Source organism: Rhinolophus ferrumequinum, chromosome 17, assembly GCF_004115265.2.
Source record: "Rhinolophus ferrumequinum isolate MPI-CBG mRhiFer1 chromosome 17, mRhiFer1_v1.p, whole genome shotgun sequence".
NCBI lineage: Eukaryota > Metazoa > Chordata > Mammalia > Chiroptera > Rhinolophidae > Rhinolophus > Rhinolophus ferrumequinum.
The window spans coordinates 14198763-14219328 of record NC_046300.1 but is presented as its reverse complement, the minus strand read 5'-3'; the positions used below and the strand labels follow the sequence as shown (position 1 = coordinate 14219328).

At 36.8% G+C, this 20566-nt stretch overlaps 1 protein-coding gene across 2 annotated transcripts in view; it reads left to right on the top strand.

Annotated features, from left to right (window-relative positions):
* The window catches only part of OXSR1 (oxidative stress responsive kinase 1), an 82033-nt gene that overhangs the window by 37404 nt on the left and 24063 nt on the right, over positions 1 to 20566 (top strand). For both annotated transcript variants that reach the window (XM_033132565.1, XM_033132566.1), the window contains 4 exons: positions 7907 to 7962; positions 15118 to 15227; positions 17430 to 17531; positions 19911 to 20044. In XM_033132565.1, the coding sequence (XP_032988456.1) occupies positions 7907 to 7962; positions 15118 to 15227; positions 17430 to 17531; positions 19911 to 20044 (402 nt within the window). The remainder of the gene's footprint in view (positions 1 to 7906; positions 7963 to 15117; positions 15228 to 17429; positions 17532 to 19910; positions 20045 to 20566) is intronic.

Genomic DNA, 20566 nt, shown 5'->3' with positions numbered 1-20566 from the left:
ATGAAACGATACCGAACAAAACGGTGTTATTCCAGGACCTGCTGTAGTTGATAACACTGTATTGTATTACTGCAGTTTGCTAAAAACATAAATGTTCTCACCAAAAGAAAAAAAAAAGAAAGTAAATATGTGAGGTGATAGATGTGTTAATTAACTTGATGGGGCAGGAAATCCTTTCTCAGTATATACATATATCAAACCATCGCATTGTATACTTTAAATGTGTTAAGTTTTGTCACTTATACCTCAATTTAAAAGATCACCTACATAACCCTAATTCTTTAGCAAACAGACAAGCAAAGCCCAAGGAAAGTAACTGATTAAAGACTAGACAACTACCAAGTTGGAAAACTGAGGTTTTAAGGAGTAATCAGAATATAGAGAAAAAATGCAAGGTACCAGTCCCCCTTTCCCCTCACATAAACTTTTGATTTGGTTACTCTGAAAATAGCATTTTACAGAAAATCAACGTATAATAGATGGAATCAGCCATTTATATAAGCATTTCACTCTAAGAAAAAAGTTGATAATTCTTTCTAGTCTAAATTTTCCAACCTACTTAAGTCTCAAAAAGGAAAATGAATTCTCTTTTTATAAAGATGAAGAACAATTGACTCCTAAGGAAGAATATATAAACTAGAAATCTTGGAAACATTGAAGGTATATTCTTAAGAAAATAGGATTTTTCATCTAAAATTGTACCTTATCGTTTTGTACGAAGTTAAAATAATGTGTTAACAAATGACTGAAAAGCGGATATGACCAAAGAGTAAACATTTGGGAATGTATTTCCCACACTGTTAAAAAGAAAAGTACCCTAAAAACAGAGGATTCTTGTCCTTTGGATGCTGATAACCCTGTGAATACATACTTTGATACTAGCAATGAACATAATTCAGTTAATACTTCAGTTCTATTCTATGTTCATCAAGCAATCTTCTCGAAAGAAATATGCCAGAGACTGCTTATTGGCTCCCAATATGTCTCCCCTTCTTGAATTAAAAAAAGTTACATTTTTACTGGGCACATGACCATCCGGAAGAAAGGCAACATTTTATAGCCAGCCATGCAGGCCAGATATAACCATGAGATTTAGTTTTTAGCCACTGTGATGAGAAGAAAAGTGTCGTGTACTACTTCCAAGTTGTTCCTTATCAGGTTTTATCAACCCTACCACTATTGACATTTGCGCTGGACAGTTCTGTGTTGTGGGGGCTGTCCTGTGCATTGTAGGATATACTTAGCAGCATCCTTGGATTCTACCCATCACATGTCAGTAGCACCTCCCCCTACTGCCCACTGTGACAACCAAAAATGTCTTCAGACATTGCCAAATGTCCTGAGAACCATGACTAACAGAACGTGGCATAACCTCTATTTCCCTTTTCTTTCCTTCCATTGAAATGTGGATGTGGTGGTAAGCCATCTTAGACAATGCAGCAAGAGCTTAGAGATGGTAGAACAATAAATAGGAGCCTGAGTCCCTGACTCTATAGAGTCACCACACTGAACTGATGTGTCACTCATGCCCAGACTATTATGTGAGAGAGAAAAAAAATTGTTTTTCTATAGCCATGTAGATCATCAGGGATTGACAAACTATGGTCCACAGGCTGAATCTAGCCTCATGCCTGTTTCTAAAAAACAAAAACACAGCCAACTCATTCATTTGCAGATTGTCTATGGCTGCTTTTGTTTTAGAAAAACAAAGTAGTGGTGACAGAACATCTGGCCCACAAAGCCTGAAATATTTAAGTATTTAGCCCCTTAAGTAAATGTTTGTTGTTGACCTCTGGTATAGATAATAATGACACTGAAACTTGTATGCTAAGTACTATTCTAAATGCATTGTCACATTACCTCATTTAATCTTCACAGTTAATTCATGGGGTAGGTACTATTATCATTCCCATTTTACAGATGAGGAAATCAAGGCAAAGTGATTAAGTAACTTGCCAAAGCTTTGGCAAGGGTGTCGTCTAGTGACAGAGCTGGGATCTGAATTTAGGCAGTCGGCTTCCAAAGCCTGTTGGAAAGGATTGTGTTAATCAATGCAGCTGGCTATACATTGATTCAATATCAGTTATGTTTTTTAGTTACTAACTCAATAGAATTTAGATCTGCCACTGGAATTATTATTCTTTAAATATACCAAGTATCTTTTATTTGACATAACCATGTCTCTATTTTTAAAAGTCAGTCTTCAGAATACAATAAAAGTATATTCTTATTCCTAAACCTTTACATATGCAGACTTTGTATAGTTAATAGTAAAACTGACCCAAAATACACACTGAAACGCACATTAAGGTCACTGTCATTATTTAGAAAGTGAATTGGTTCACGTCAAGTTCAGGCACAAATTTAGTCTGTGCTTGGTTGTATGACTTTAACATCTACTTTGTAAAAATGTATTAACTCTCATTTAGCTAAATGAGTAAAAGGAACACAAAAAATATTGAAAGAAATGATGTCCCAAAGCTTCTAAATTTAAAGAAAAACAATCTACAAATTTAAAAAAACCCGATGAAGCACAATTAAGATAAACACCAAGAGATCTATTCCTAAACTCATCATAGTCACACTGTGGGAATCTAAACACAAAGAGAATATCTTGAAAGCAGCAAGAGAAAAACAACTCATCATGTAGGGGAAGCTATACATGATGTTTGTATCCCCTCAAAATTTATATGTTGAATTCCCGTCCCCAATGCGATAGTATTTGGAGGTGGGGCCTTTATGAGAGCAGAGCCCTCATGAATGGGATTCGTGTCCTTTTGAAAGAGACACCAGAGAACTCTCTTGCCCTTTCTGACATGTGAAGCCACAGCAAAAAGATCGTCACCTATGAACTAGGAAGCAGATCCTCACCAGACACCAAATCTGCCACAGCTTTGATCTTGAACTTCCCAGCTTCCAGAATTGTGAGAAATCAATGTTGGTTGTTTAAGCCACCTAGTCTGTGGTATTTGTATTATAGCAGTCTGCACAGACTAAGATAGAGAGCGTCAATATGGTTAAGAGCTGACTTCATATCAGAACAATGGAGGCCAGAAGTTAGTAGGAAAGAGCCCTACAACCCTAATGACCCCCTTGAAATATTACTCTCTCTCTCATTGAAGATATGTTTTAGATACATATAGGTTCAAGATTGTTATCTTTCTGGTGAATTATCTCTTTTATTAAAACTATATAAGGACCCTTTTTATTCCTAAAAATGCTTTTGTATTAAAGACCATTAGGTCTTATTTTAGTATGGCTACGCTGGCTTACCTCTGATAAGTGTATCTTCCTTTCATTGTGGCTCAGTCTTCACTGTGGGTCCTGGCTTTATGAAGAGTCTCAGTTCTCCTTCTCACCCATAAACCAGCTCAGTACCATATTTCTGTTTAGGGGTGGATTTTAAAACCTGAGCTACCTAGCCATTTGGGGGCAGTGTCTTTGCTCTGTCTCCCAAGGCTCCCTGCTCTGGTTCTTAAGTGTCCCTTTTCATTTCTGAAACTTTAGGATTTCGTTTTTTAATTCATGTTCAACTATGACACATTTCTCCCTAATTTAGCCAGGGTATCCTTGAGTTTGTAGTAGGGGAATGGTGTGTTTTGGGGCAAAAACCTGCTGGGTAGTAGTGATAAAAGTCTGTTTGCCATGCATAGTTTGCCATGTTACTGTAATAGAAATTCTCTATGTTACATTTTAAATCAGAGACTGTCAACCTTGGCTACATATTGAGATTACCTGGGAAACTTTGATAAGTACTGATTTCCTGGATCCACCACCAGAAATTCATTTAATGGGTGTGGGATGAGACCTTGGCATTGGAATTTTTCAGAGCTCCCCAAGCGAGTCTGATGTGCAGCCAAGGCTGAGATACACTGAGACTTCAGCAGGCTTGGGAGAAAATTGTTTTACTGGGAAACAGAGTGGATATTTTAAGTAGTTTTTGCTAACTCTCATATCTTTAAAGTTCAGTTGTTTTCTTCTATCTCTACTATGTTTTCCCCTTGAACCTCTTGACTTCAGAGGTTTTTGACTAGCATGAACAGATCTCTAAATTAGACTTGTACTTTTCTCTCTATATTTACCCACCCAAATATTTTTCTCATTAAAGTTAGCTCTAACAGAAATGTTAGATATTTAGTCACTTTAAGATGCCTAAGTGTAATGTGTTTGCCAACTTTTGTTTCGATTTGTTGCTTCTCTTGACATTTTTCAAGTTTCCCATAAACTACGCCTATTTATGAGTCATAAGAATGTTATAGGGAGAAACTTGTGTTTCTCTCTTCTGTTCTGTACTAACAAGAAAGTCAAGCATGTTTATGACATTACTTTTAATTTTAAAAGGAATTTGTAACTTTGGTGCAACAGTGACATGAGAATTGGCAGTAAACTGTGAAAAACAAAACTCACTGTTCTTGCTATTCAAGAGTGGATGAAGGATTTAACTGTTGGGGATGCTGGGTTACTTGATACTCTTTGTGATAGAGTAAAAACAGTTCTTTAATCAAGGACTATATTGAATTCCAGGTATTTAGTTACAGATGTTTTCCTTGAAGGGTCAATTGTCCTGTAGTATGTGAAGACAGAATGTGGTGTGTTTGATTATCCAGTGAGCCATTTAGCTTCATGATTTTCCTCTGCTTTTACTCCTGTAAGCTGTTCTACAAATTGTACTTGTGGTTTCAAAAAGGAAACATGAATTGATTATCTGGGGAATTGACTAGGAAAAGTAGTCATCCAAAGTGAAGGTTCACTGAAATGGATTACTGTCTCTTCACTTATGAAAGACAAAAACTTAGAAAATATTATTTAAATAGGTAATATGTATACATGGCTTAAAAATTTCAAACAGCACAAAATGGTAGATCATAAAAAATAAGTCTTCTAAATATCCACTGTAGCTAAATTATGTTGATACTATGTACTCTTGATAGGATGTGATGAAAATGGCACTTCTGTGGTTTTCCTTCCAAAAATTTATAACTCCAGTCTAGTCATGAAGAAATCATTCAAATTCCATTAGAAGGGCATCCTACAAAATACTTGACAGTTACTCCTCGAAATTGTTGAGGTCATCAGAAATAAGGAAAGTCAAAGGAACTGCCATGGACAAGAGGAGCCTAAGGAGACATGGCAACTAAGTATAATATGGTATACTAGATGGGATCCTGGGACAGAAAAAGGACATTAGGTAAAAACTTAAAAAATCTGAATAAATTGTGCACTTTAGTTAATAGTAATGCATCAATATTGGTTCATTAATTGTGGCAAAGGTACTGTATTAATGTAAGATGTTAACCACAGGGGGACCAGTGCCAGGGATGTGAGAACGACTCTGCCAATCTTCTCAATGTTTATGTAACTCTAAACTGTTCTCAAAAATAAAAGGTTTTTTAAAGTCTTCTTCCTTCCCTGAACCTCTAGTACCCTGGTCTAGAAGGGAACCACTTCTTGCCATTTTCTTGTGACTCCTTTCAGAGAGATTTTAGCCCAATATTAACATAATGTATAAATCCTTCTCCCTTCTGCTTAAAAAACAAACAACAACAACAAAACCAGACAAATAGCACCATACTATATGTTGTATTCTTACTTCACGTAAGATTGTTGCATATTAACACATATATTCATTAGTATTCATTGTATTTCATTATCTAGATATACCACAGTTTAACTGGTCTCCTACTGATCGATAGTTAGGGTTGTTCTATTAGACTGCAATGTATTGGTTTATAACCCTAACATTTGGAACAGAGTTGGGGGTTGGCGTGGTGGGGAGGGGACAGTCAAGTTTTATTTTGATATTTAGTTGGATTAAATGATAGATTTAATATACTTCTCTTTAGAAGCAATCAAGTTTTATTTTAATGTTTTGTTAGATTTATTCACTCTTCCATTTACTTAATATCATACTTATCTCTATAAGAGAATTTGAGGCAGGATGTCTCCTATTTAGTTATTTAAATTTTGATGAATATCTGGGAGATGCCTCCTATGTTCTAGTCATAATACCCAGTAAGTAATTAAATGGCAGGTGATACAGAAATGTATTGAGATGCAGGCTCAGATATGGCTCATGGTGAAGTGAGAGACATGGACCCAGAAATATGATCATATTTCTATGATCTGTGTTAACACTGGGTTACAGCCTACTGAAGAAGCACAGAGGAGGAGGCCTGCACTACACATTGTATTTTCCGTTGAGTTTTAGGTGTCATTCCAAATGAACTCAGAAAAGGGAGGTGAAGGTTCATGGTTGACTCAGTTGAATGGTCTTTGTCACCAAGGCAAGGGAATGTCCTCAGTTCTCTCCTGTTCATAGTATCTAGAATCAGAGACTTTAGGTTTTTAGAGCAAAGTGAGTCAGCTTCCACTCTAAGTCAGTCTCTGGGAAAATGTCCTGTAAATTGTTTGGATTTATAAGCAGTACAAAATATTCGGTAACATGATTTCCTTACGTTTTAGTATATATTCCAGAAAGTTATTATATACTCTGGTATGGATGGTGATGCTGCTACACATGCTACACACAGCTGCGAAACTTGTTCATTGTTTACCAAGGTTAGAGCTAAATATGGAGGAAAACAAAACAAAGCCAGGGAGATAAAGTGTTATGCTTTTCACTAGTTCCTTTTCATGACAGACAAGGCTTTCCTCCATGAGCTAGCCTTGCTTTTCTTTCCTGTCTAATAGCTTCAAGGGTTAGCTCTCTTTATTTAATTATATTTATTTTAATTACAAAATGAATAGATGAGTTTGTTCCTACAAGATATTCAAACACTGTTCCCCTTGACTCCAGTCCCACTCCTGTCCACCAAAGGAAGCAGCCATTCATTGCTCTTTGTTTGGTGTGTGTGTGTGTGTGTGTGTGTGTGTGTGTGTGTAACATTGATGGTGTCATACAAAATGCACCGTCCCATTTGACATGTTCACTTAGCCATATATATATTAGAGGGCATTGTATTAAAGGGCATTTAAAGTCATAACATGTTGATTGACCTTATTCCATTTCATGGATGTAACAGAATCAAATTAACCTTTCTGCTGTTCTTGGCTTTTTATTAGGTCGTTACCATTTGGGGATTGTTATTACAAATAATACTGCTGTGAACCCTCTTTTATATTCCCTGTACACTGTGAGAGTTTCTCTAGGTTATCAAGAAGTAGATTTGTTACTCATAGGTTTTGTGATTTTAAATTTTGCTAAATATTACTAACATGTTGCATGAGAAAAATAAGGTATAGAAAAATAAGGTATAGTGGATGGTATAATAACATTTATGTTGGAAGAAAAACCTAGATATGTCACAGAAACATTCCATTAACCAGACTGATAATGGTTGAAATTTTTAGAGAGAATACTAGACTTCAGAATAGTGGTGAAAGGGATTTTGGCCTTTTCAGCGATGTTTAAGTTTTCATAACAAGAACATATTCATGTATTACTTAAGTTATAAATAGTTACCAATAAAAATACAGAGATGTTTGAATAATTTGTATCTATCTTTGTGCTACAGTCATAGAATTATCCTTTTTCAACCAAATTTTAATGATGTATCAGGGTGTTGAAAAAATAAATCAGTATTATTTCAAAAAGAATTAGATGAAGGTAGTTGAGGATCACATTCTTTGGCCACTGTCATCCCAGTCAAGTATTTAATCATTTTGTGTTTTCTAGATTTCATAGTAAAAAGCTATATGTTATTCTAGCTTGCTGTTTACAATGTTTGGATTCTAGTACAAGTGACAAAAAATATTTTTAATTTTACTATTGCCTTAATGCTCTTTCATGCAAAATAGAACACTTAAACAATGCCAGTGTTGTGTGAATATAGTAAACAACTGCTTAGATTATGTGGCTCCAAAGAATAGGTGTTTTTTTAATATGTAACTTTTGTTTTTCTTAAAGAGATGTGAAAGCTGGAAATATTCTTCTTGGAGAAGATGGCTCAGTACAGATTGCAGGTAATGATTAGTATTTCTTTTTATTTTGATAATGGTCAGTAGAACCACATTACTCATCTTTTATAGTTTCTTAGTCTATTTGCTCTTCTCTTCCGTGGACCATTTCTAGTCAAGCATCCTATTTTGGCACATCCCTGCTGATTTTCAAGATAATCCTCTACTACTCAATCTTCTTTTTTGATCTTAGACATTTTTCTGACCATTACTCATTAGCTTTTAGTTATCCACTCTTTGTCCTCCATTAGGGTCTTCTTCTATGGGTTCTCATGACATTCTGTACTTTCCTTTGAAGGAGAAGTACTCAAGAAACTTCATTGTGTTTAAGAATAAATACTCCATAGTAAGGTGATACAGAGCCGCTTCTGTCCTGGCGGGAATGGGGTGTATGCCAATTCAGAAGAGGCATCTGAGAGGGGGCAGTGCACTTTGGGGAGATTCAGAGCTGAAGAGATAAGAGTTGTAGTCCAGGTCCTGTAAAAGCGGCTGTTCTGGTAAAATACCCCTTCCTCCAAACTGAGACTCCAGAGTGGCTCTACTACAGGATTGTTGACAAGCAGACCATCTGAGCAAACCTCAGCTTAGTCCCATGGGCACTGCTGGAACAGTCAGGTTATTTGGCAGGAGGAAGATAATCACCCAAAATTTAATTATTTCTTCAGATTTAGGAGATAACTTAGGCACACATCTTCATGTCCTAAGGTAAGGGGATATTTTAGCCTAGCCACATAATGCTCTAACATAAAGGAAAAGATTATAAATTTGACTCCTTTAAAACGACCAACTTCTATTCATCAAAAAAAGGAACAGTTTATCATCATCAATAGGTAAAAAGGCAAACCACAGAGTGAAAAGATATTTGTAGCATGCATAACAGACAAAAGGCTGAAATTTAGAATATGTAAGGAGCTCATTACAAAAATGGGCATAAAACTTCCCAAACGAAGACATCAAAACATAAATATAATAAAAGGTGTTCAGTCTCACTAGTCATCAATTAAATGCAAAGTAGAATAACACTGGATACCATGTTATACTGACTGACCTGGCAAAAGCATCTAACAATACCAGTAGTTAGTGTGGGTGTAAAGCAAGGAAAAATCTCACTCTGATGTGGGAATATAAATTAGTATAAATATTTTATTAAGATATGCATACCCTAAGACTGGCTTCTAGGTGTATGGCCTAGAGAAATTCATGCTTATGTGTGCCACGGTACTAATAAGCATTGAAAGTTTGAAACAGTCCCAAGTCTTTCATTAGTAGAATAGATAAATAAATTGTGTTTAAGTTATACATTAGAATACTATCTAGTGATGAAATTGAATAGAACTACAACTACATACAAAAGCGTTAGTAAATTATAAAGCCATAACATGAAAGAATCCAGTCAAATAGAATATACAGCGTGTGATTCCATTTATGTAAGTTCAACACCAGACACAATTGTGCTGTATTGCTTAAGGAAGCAAAATCAAGTGGTGAAAAACTAAAGACGAGGATTCTATGAAGAGGGCAAGTAAGAAGCACCAGAAATCTTTCTCCCCACCTAGACAACAATTGAACTGGCAGAATCTGTCTCTTGTACAGCAGGTCCTCAAATAATGTTTCATTCAATGTTATTTCATTATAATGTTGATGAGATACCATAAAAACTTAACTCTTGTTTATATCAGTTAAGCCTGTGGTAAAATTGGTTTCGTTATACATCAATTCACTTAAAGTTGCAGAACCTGTTGATGATGTCAAGTGAGGCCCTACTGTAACTATTTTGGAATTCTGTAGTCCATTAAAGGCTTGGAAATTCTAAAGGAAGTCTTGGAAGATAAATTGTGGTTAATTTTGGCCAATTTCAGAACTACTCATTCCTTAACTATCAGCCACATTGCAGGTAGCTGTGCACATGTTTTTGGAGCGGCTTGCACACATCTTGTGGGAACCATGGTGGGCAAAAAGGATCCTGTCCTCCAAATATCAGGGATCTTTCCTCTGATCACTGATTGCTGCTTTTGATCACAAAGGTGAGGGCAAAGAGGTGAGCAGCCATTGTTGCTGCACCGCCCCCCTGCCAAGTGACTTCCAGGGGGAATTAACGGCTCAGCGCCTTTTTTCCTTCCCTTCATTTTTCTTTTCTTTCCCTTTTCGGAGCCAGACATTAGAGACTAGGACGTTAAAAAACAACTACATGTACAGGGAAAATTGGAAAGTGACTGCATATGCCCAGGAAAAAGTGCAGAAAAGACCTGAGAAGAACTTAAGTTAATATCTTTGACTGATGCTTGACACAGACACAGCCTACAACAACGAAAAAAAAAAAAAAGAACAAAAATGAACAAACCCTGGGAAAGGGGTAGAATATGATCTCCAGAGTTGGCATATTATTAAATTCCAGTCTCCAGTTTTCAACAGTAAAATCACAAGGTATTCAATAAAACAGGAAAGTGTGACCCATGCAAAGGAAATAAATAAATCAACAAATACTGAAAAAAGAGCTGATGGCCGAGCTACTAGACAAAGATTTTAAAACAGCAATCTTCAGGATGCTCAGAGAACTAAAGGATGATATAGAGAAACTAAAGAAAAAAATGTGTGAACAAACTGAAATTATTACTAAAGAAGGAAAACCTAAAAGAAACCAAAAAGAAATTCTGGAGCTAAAAAGTGCAATAAGTTGTACTGTGAAATGAAAACTCACTAGAAGAATTTAGTTGAAGATTTGAGCTGACAGAAGAAAGAATTGGTAAACTTGAAGATAGGGAAACGGAAAGTAGCAAGTCTGATGAATAGAAAGGAAAAGGGTGAAGAAAAGTGCACAGAGCCTGAGGGACTTGTTGGAAACCATTAAGTGGACCAACATACACATTGTTGGAGGCCCAGAAGAAGAAAGGAGTGGTGAAAATGTTTGAAGAAATAATGACTGAAAACATTCCAAATTTGATGAAAGACATGAATATAAACATCCGAGAAGCTCAACGATTTCCAAGGAAGAAGAACTCTAAGAGACTCACACAGAGACACATTCAAACTTATGGAAGCCAAAGACAAAGAATCTTGAACGCAGCAAGAAAGAAGTGACTTGTCACATACAAGGTTTTACTCAATAAGGTTGTCAACAGATTTCTCATCAAAAACTTTTGGAGGCCAGAAGGCAGTGGGCCAATATATTCAAAGAGCTAAAAGAAAAAAAATTGTTAGTCAAGAATCCTATGTCCAATAAAACTGTCCATCAAAAATGAGGGCTAAATTAAGACATTCCCAGATAAATAAAAGCTATGGAATGTTTCCACTAGACCTACCCTGCAAGAAATACTCAAGGGTGTCCTGCAAAGTGAAACGAAAAGACTAGACAATAACTCCAAGCAGTATGAAGAAATAAAGATCTCGATAAAGGTAAATACATGGACAAGTTTAAAAAACATTATTATAAGTATTGTAACAATGGTTTGTAGCTCAACTTTTTTTTCCTACATGATTTAAGAGACTAATGCATTTAAAAGAATTAGTCCCTTATATTTCTGAGCACACAGTGTATGCAGATGTAATTTTGTGACAGCAGCAACCAAAAAGGGTGGGAACAGTGCTGTAAAAGGAAAGAGTTGCTGTACATTATTGAAGGTAAGCTGGTATAAATTCAAATTAGAGTGTTATAACTTTAGAATGATAAATGTAATTGCTATGGTAGCCACAAAAAAAGTAGCTATAGAATATAGACAAAAGGAAATGAGAAATAATTTAAGCATTTCATAACAAAATATCAACTAAACATAAAAGAGGTAATGCAGGAAATGGGAGCAAAACTATTAGATATGTAGACAATAAATGACACAATGACCGAAGTCCCACCTTATCAGTAATTGCTTTAACTGTAAATGGATTAACTCTACAATGAAAAGACAGATTGGCAGAGTGGATAAAAACACATGATCCAAATATATGCTGTCTATAAGGGACTCACTTTAGATTTAAAGTCACAAAATAGATTGAAAATGAAAAGATGGAAAAATACATGCAAATAGTATCCAAACAGAGAGCAGGGCTGGCTATTCTAATATCAGATAAAATAGACATTATATCATGAAAGGTTACAGGAAACAAGTACATTGTGTATTAATAGAAGAGTCAATACAGCAAGATTATATATATATTATATATATAAAATACATATATGTGTGTCTATATATATGTATACATACATACATACACACACACACACACACACACACACACACACACACACACCTTACTAAAAGCCATATATGAAAGACCTACAATGAACATTATATTCCATGATGAAAGAGTGAAAGCTTTCCCTGAGTTCAGGAACACAGCAAAGATGTCTGCTTTTGCCACTTCTATTTAACATAGTACTGGAAGATCTAGGTTGAACGATTAGGCAAGAGAAATAAAAGAAATTCAGACTGGAAAAAAAAGTAAATTATTTCTGCAGATTACATGGGTCTGCACTGAACATTCTGTAAACGATTTGAACTAATAAATTAATTTAGCAAAGTAGGATACAAAGTCAACACAAAGGACACAAAGATCAGTTGCATTTTATTTACTAACAATGAGCAGTTTGAAAGGAAATTACAAAAACAGTTCCGCTTACAAGTAGCATCTAAAAGAATAAAATACATAGTTGTTTACCAAGAGAGGAAAGATTTGTACAATGAAAACTACAAAACATTGTTGAAAGAAATTAAAACATATATAAATGGAAACACATTCCATGTTCATGGACTGGAATACTGTACAAGTTTCTCCCGCTATCCTGAAGTAGATTGTTCCTGTGAACCCTTCTGTAAGCCAAAATGGTGTAAAGAGTGTCCCTCACGTTTAGAAAGTTCACATCACGCCACTTGCTTTCACAAAGGACCTACATTAGTATGGTAATGGATTTGTTGGTAAAAGAAAAATCCTGTTTGCATTTCTCTCGGTTAGTGAAAACGTACTCATGTAGGTCTTTTCATAAAAGCAAAGTGGCATAATGCAAACTTTAGAAAAGCGGGGTACACCTGTATTGTTAAAATGCCAAGACTACCCAAAGTGATCTACAGATTCAATGCAATCACTATCAAAATCACAGTGATGTTTTTGTAGAAATAGAAAAACCTATCCTAAAATTCCTGTGGAATCTCAGGTAACTTCAAATACCCAAGACAATCTGGGAAAAGAATGAACAGAGCTGGAGGATTCCACACTTCCTATTTTCAGAACTTAATGCACAGCGACAGTGAAAAACAGCATGTTGTGGGCCTAAAGAGAGACATAGAGACAAATGGAATAGAAATGAGAGCCCAGAAGTAAACCCTCATGTGTATGGTGAAAGGATTTTGACAAGGGTGCCAAGACTATTCAGTGGGGAAAGGACAAATGGTTCTGAGAAAACGGGGTACCCTTATCTAATACCATGTACAAAAATTAATTCAAAATGGATCAAAGTCCTAAGTGTAAGACCTAAAACAATGAAACTCTTAGAAGAAAGCAGAGCAAAAGTTTCAAGACATTGGGTTTGGCATTGACTTCTTTGATATGATGCCAAAGGCACAGACACCAGAAGAAAAAGACAAATAGGCCTTTATGAAAATTCAAAAATTTTGTGCCTCAAAAGACACTACCAACAGAGTAAAAAGGCAACCCATGGAATGGCAGAAAATACTTGCAAATCACATATATGGCAAAAGACTAATAATATCCAGAATATATAGAGAACTCCTAGTACTTAAAAGAATGGCTTAAAATGGGCTTGAATAGACTTACTCCAGAGAAGATATACAAATGGCCAATAAGCACATGAAAAGATACTCAACATCACTAATTATTAAAACTACAAGGTGATACTACCTCACGCCCATCAGGATTGCTACTATCAAAAAAAAAAGGGGTGGAGGGGCCCGGCCCAGTGGCTCAGGTGGTTGGAGCTCTGTGCTCCTAACTCCGAAGGCTGCCGGTTCCATTCCTACATAGGCCAGTGGGCTCTCAACCACAAGGTTGCCGGTTCAACTCCTCGAGTCCCACAAGGGATCGTGGGCAGCGCCCCTGCAACTAAGATTGAACACGGCACCTTGAGCTGAGCTGCTGCTGAGCTCCCAGATGGCTCAGTTGGTTGGAGCATGTCCTCTCAACCACAAGGTTGCCGGTTTGACTCCCGCAAGGGATGGTGGGCTGTGCCCCCTGCAACTAACAACTAACAACAGCAACTGGACCTGGAGCTGAGCTGTGCCCTCCACAACTAAGACTGAAAGGACAACAACTTGAAGCTGAACCACACCCTCCACAACTAAGGTTGAAAGGACAACAGCTTGACTTGGAAAAAAAATACTGGAAGTACACACTGTTCCCCAATAAAGTCCTGTTCCCCTTCCCCCATAAAATCTTTAAAAAAAAAAAAAAGGAAAATAACAACATGGTTGTGGAGAAATTGGAATCCTTGTTCACTGTTGGTCGGAATGTAAAATGGTACAGCCGCCCTGGAAAACAGTATGGCATTTTCTCAAACAATTAAAATACTAAATGATCCAGCAATTTCTGGGTATATAACCCCAAAGAACTAAAAGCAGGGACTCAAACAGATATTTGTACACCCATTTTTATAGCAGCATTATTCACAGTGGCTAAATCGTGGAAACAACCAAAGTGTTCATCAGTAGATGAATCAATACACAAAATGTCATATATACATATAATAGAATGTTGTTCAGCCTATGAAAGAAGGAAATTCTGACATGTGCTCCAACATGGATGAACCTTGAGGACATTTTGCTAAGTGAATAAGCCAGTTATAAACAGACAAATACAGTATGATTCCACTTGAGGTACTTAGTCAAAATCATAGAGACGGAAAGTAGAATGGTGGTTGCCAGGGACTAGGGGAGGGGGCATTGGGGAGTTACTGTTTAATGGATATAGAGTTTCAGTTTGGGAAGATGAAATGAAAAGAAGGGATTGGAGCAAGGAGGAAAATCTGAGATGATGATATATTGGGGTGGAGAGGAATGGAATGAAGGACCTGGTAAAGTGTGTCTTAATTTAGTCAAGAAGTTCAGCAGGAGGAAGACATCATTCTGTTTGTATATAGGACTATAACTACATTATGTTATTTTCCTATTCATTTATGTTACTTTATTTCTAATACCTTGATGTTGTATTCTATTTTAGACTTTGGGGTTAGTGCTTTTTTAGCAACTGGTGGTGATATTACCCGAAATAAAGTAAGAAAGACCTTTGTTGGAACCCCTTGCTGGATGGCACCCGAAGTTATGGAACAGGTACTGTGTCTTTTTGAAATGGTTTAGGGTTTTGTTATGAATTTGAAAAACACTGAGTAGTGTTTGCTTTTGTTTGTTGTATTAGGTTAGCGTTGGGAAATACATGTCTCTGTTCCTTGGTTAAAACTTTGGTTCTCCCTTTTAAAAAAAAACCGATTGTAGAACTTTACAAAGGACATGTGAAACTCAGGGTTTATATCAAAGACAACCTAAGGAATAATATAATGAAGATTGGTTTAATAATATTTCCCTTAATTAAATGACCTAATCTTTTTACATGTACTTTTGTTGCTGTGGTTCTTGAGGGACTAGTTTTTTCCATGTCCCCGTTTCCCATTTGCTCTCAGACAACTACAGTCTGATGTCACTCGTCCTGTCACCTTACAGAAACTGCTAAGTCTCAAATCCAGTTCTCATTTCTTGTTCCTTGTTCTCTTCGTGGCATTTGACACTATTGGCCATTCCCACTTTTCACTTCCTTAGCTTCCCTAGGTAGTTTTCTCATTGTTATCAACTTGTCAGGCCATTTCTCTGACTTCTCTGGCTTTCCTTCTACTGCTAAATGAGCCTGCTCCCCAGGACCTTGTTCTTGACTTCTACTTATCTTTGACATACTCACTAGATGTTCTCTTTGCTTCCCACCTATTACTTATTTCTAAATTATATCCAGTCCAGTCTTATTTCCTCAGCCTCTAGGTAGATATTTCTAACTCCCTATAGGTGTTTTGCAGACATGTCTTATTTGTATATCAAACTCAGTGTGTAGAACTGAATTTACTTTTCACTCTGTTATAATGCCCGTCTTCACCCTGTTGGTGAGGGAAGGATTCCCACCCTAGGGTTATGTGGATGGTTTAGCACACAACATGTGACACTGGACCGATGAGGTTGACAGCAGTTATTTGGTTGGTGCAAAAGTAATAGTGGTTTAAAAGTTTAAAAACAATTACTGATAATTGCATATACACGTAGCTGGGGCGGAATAGGACACTGCATGCCACGCGGGGTTGTACTCAGGAAGAGAGTGAACTGTTACTGTGGCAGACAGGCTTTGTAGTAGCAAGACAGTGAGATGCCCCTTGGTTTCCTTGTGTGGATGTGATTGGCTCGTTTGAATAATTCTGAGGGCTGGCAGCGACCTGAAGAAACCTGCTACTCAGGGATAAGCAGGAACTACACCTGGTCCAATTGATAATAAGGTCGTTCGGCTAGGATACCTTATCCTCAGGAGCAAGGGGGAGGGTAACTTGCCCTTAGGTCATTAGAGACCCTTCTATTTACCAGATGTCAAGACAGCACAGAATATGGAGTTTTAATTTTAGGTCTCAAACCACACACTCCCAAAACTATTTCTACTCCTATATTGCTTAGAATAGAAAACTGAAATATTTACTTGTATAATGTACTGGTAACGGTATAACAGGAGAGAAATTTGGCAAGATATTCACACCAACAACTTTAAAAATATTCCCACTTTTTGTAACTTTTTTCATTATAAAAATTAAGGTGATAAAACAATACTACAGCATAGGAAATTTTGAAAACAACAGACTCACCACCACTGCCTAACATTTTGTTCTAGTTTTTCCATATTTTTATAGCCTATATACCTGTTTGTAATAGTATCAAAACTTATGAACAATTTTGTATTCTTTTTTCTTCATAAGTGCTTTATCACAGATGGTTTTCTGTATTTTCATACAGAATTCATTACCACTGCTTTTAGTTAATATAGTATTTCTTTAAGTGAATATACCATATTTAACAATTTCCCCATTGTGAACATTAATTCAGGTTGCCTCTTCCTTAATTTTTAAAATTTTGCTCTTACCAAGTATATTTAGCTTTTGCTAACTTTAGATATTTTATTGATTTAAAGCAGGGGTGTCCAAACTGCGGCCCGCAGGCCAACTGCGGCCCATGATCCACTGTTAATTGGCCCGCAGCAAATTCCAAAAATACATTTAGTTTACTTAAATAAACCAGGTGAGGCAATACGTACTTCACCTCCAGTGAGTGGCCCGGCTGTTTGTGTATTTTACCGCATACGGCCCTTGGTGAAAACCGTTGAAAAAAGTTTGGACACCCCTGATTTAAAGCTTATGAACACTTTCATAGTCCGTGATACATGTTTGAAGCTACCTTTTACAAGTGCACTTAGGGGGGTAAAAGCCATCATGTACATCTCTCTGTTCTTTTCAGGTCCGAGGTTATGATTTCAAAGCTGACATCTGGAGTTTTGGGATCACAGCAATTGAACTGGCCACAGGGGCAGCTCCTTACCATAAGTATCCGCCAATGAAGGTGAGGCTCACATTCCAAATACTGCCCCAATACCTTTTCAGAGCCTCTCTGCATTTGACATTTTTATCCGTAGAATTCTGCCCTGTATTCCTTGTACCTCCTGTAGCAGTTGAAATCTGTATTAGATGTTTGGTGTTTACCGTTGGATGACTCTACATTGTAGTGGACATTTTTGTATGATGACTCTCCATCTTCTGACTCGGTAATTAGTTTGATGTTAGGATCTGATGTCTCTCATTTTAGTGTGTGTTCCTTACAGTCACCTGTGTAGGACAGCCTTAATATGGGGATGCTGATCATGTCTACTTCATAAGGTTGTTGGAAGGGTTACATATTAACAGTAATTATAGCTGACACTCATTGAGCATTTATCTGTGCCTGGCACTTTTAAGTGCTTTTCATATATTTGGTAAGATAATTCATGCAAAGTGTCCATGTGCCATACGTAAGTATTATTCTCATTATTATTGAATTAAAGTTCAAGTAAAAGTTTGCTTTGTGGTAGGGCACTAAGCAGCTTTTATGCAAAGGGTTATAATTACATGCTGATGTGATAGTTAACCTGAAACGTAGTTAGTAATCCTGCCTCCAACCTTAGTGCCAGAGTGAGTTTTTGGGGTTTCAAGATGGTGCTGCCAGTACTGTTGGTAACTGGTTTTATCTGTGTGAGCCCTTAGTTCTAATATGCACATGAGTTCTAGTCTTCTGTTTGTAGCTGTAGCTATTGTGTAAAGTTCTGCTTGCCCATTTTACAAGATACCCTTTGACTGTTTAAAATGTCAGACCACTGTTGTGAATTGTTGTCATGTTGATATTCACATCTGTATGATCTTAGTACACTTAAAATGTCATTCTGTCCCCTTTAAGGCTCTAACATTGTAGAGAGGGACAAAACCAGTAAAAGGATATTATGAAAAATCTCTCTCTCTCCATATTTAAACATACATGTATTGACGTGCATATATTATTGGTGAAATTTTGATTCTGTGAAAGGTTAGTGATGTCTTAAGGCCATGGTTTTCATAAAGGTTGAAGATTCTCAGGAGGAAGTGGATGTTCATAAGGATTTAAGAAGGATTCTCCCCCCCCCCCCCGCCTCCCCTCCCCCCATCCCCCCCCTCCCCCCCCCCCCCCCCCGTTTCAAGCCGTTTTTCTCAGTCTAGTTGTGTAGGACACAGCTCCCTGGCCCATGCTGGTATTTATGAGCCTTGCGCTCCCTCTCACTGAGGCAGTCTTGGTCGCTGGTCGGTAGTCGGCCGCTCACGCTCGCCTCCAGCCACTCATGGCGGCACATGGTAGCCCGCGGCAGCTCACGCCACGCTCCGGCTGCTCACGGCAGTACAGGTCTCAGGGAGAGCTGTTGTTCACAATCTTAGCTGTAGAGGGCGCATCGCTGGCCCATGTGGGAATCGAACCAGCAACTTTGGCGTTAGGAGCATGGCGCTCCGATCTCCTGAGCCACTGGGCTAGCCTGGATTGATTTTTTTTTTTTTAATAACTGTAAGGTGGGAGGCTATTTTTAGGCCAAAGAAATGTCTTATTCTTTAAAAAAGGAGGTTGGGGGAGCATGAGATTTAGTTTTCATCCATTATAGGCAGTGACTCCTGCCTATAGCCAGATATTAACCTATTTGCTCAAAATGAGAAATATCACCAACCTTAGTAATTCTGTTTCAGTAAATGTAAATCTGAAAAGCAAGTAATAATTCTGATTATAGCCCGCTTTTATTTTTTAGTGTTGTCTTGGTGTTTAGAAAATAGCTTATACTTTATAAAAAAAAGTCAAACAGTATAGAAAACCACAAATAACCCCAAGTCCCATCACATAAATATGACTTTCATTACTTACATCTCTGTGAATCAAGCTAGTATGTTGCCATGAAAGTCAAAGTCAAAGAAGGAAGAGATGGACAGAATAGTCAGTTAATTCAGGGAAGGTAGGAAAAATGAGAACTTTAAAAAATAGGCTGTATCTTTGTTAACTAGGACATCATCAGTGATTTCTATGATAGAAGTTTCTGAGGAGTTCCAGGAAGAGAGGGCCAGATTACAAGGTGTCAGGTTGAAACAGAGCCATGAATAAGTGAAGTCAGCAAGGTCACACTCCGAATTTTGCTATGGTTTTAATATTGTTTTAAAGATAGTTTGGCAGTATAAGAATGGGGACAGAAGACATGAAAGGACTAACCAACAAACATAACGGTGTTGATGCAGTTGAGCTCTGGCAGGCACGTCGTCTAGGAAGCCAATTTTCTATAGGATATTGTTTACGTAGAAAACACCTAAATACTCTGGGTTCTGAGTCTATATTGAAAAATCTTGGCCACCATATTTAACATTACTGAGTCTTAAGTTTTTATTATATTGAAAATTCTTACAGGTTTTGATGCTGACACTGCAAAATGATCCTCCTTCTTTGGAAACTGGTGTTCAAGATAAAGAAATGCTGAAAAAATATGGAAAATCATTTAGAAAAATGATTTCGTTATGTCTTCAAAAGGATCCTGAAAAAAGGTAAAATATGAGATAAAGCTTACTTTTCTCTTCATCTAATATGTAATCCATTGTGGGAAGTCTAGGAATCACATACATACATATGTAGGGAATTACTTGCGCATATTCAAAGAAACTATAAACTATAAAAAAATAATACACAGACGATTACCCTAGGTTGGAAATGAATAAATTGTTTTCTTCTTTTTAGTATATGATGTATCCTAAGTAGTTCAGCTATTTCCTGGTTAATTTCTTATAATTATGAATTTGTATGTTGTGAATTCTGTATTAATAAAATGTCAAATTAGTGTGAGGGCTTGTTTTTAATTTGCATTTAAAAGTTATAAGTAAAATATCTTAATGCTGCTTACAGTTTTAATAATAAAAGAAATATACATAGCAAATGTTTAAATATAATCATATTTATTTATTTATTGGAAAGATATTTTAGTAAGTGAACCAAAAATTCGAAGAGCTTACATTAACACTAGGCAGATTGGATGACAAGCAAATAAATAACATAATCATCTAATGTGTATC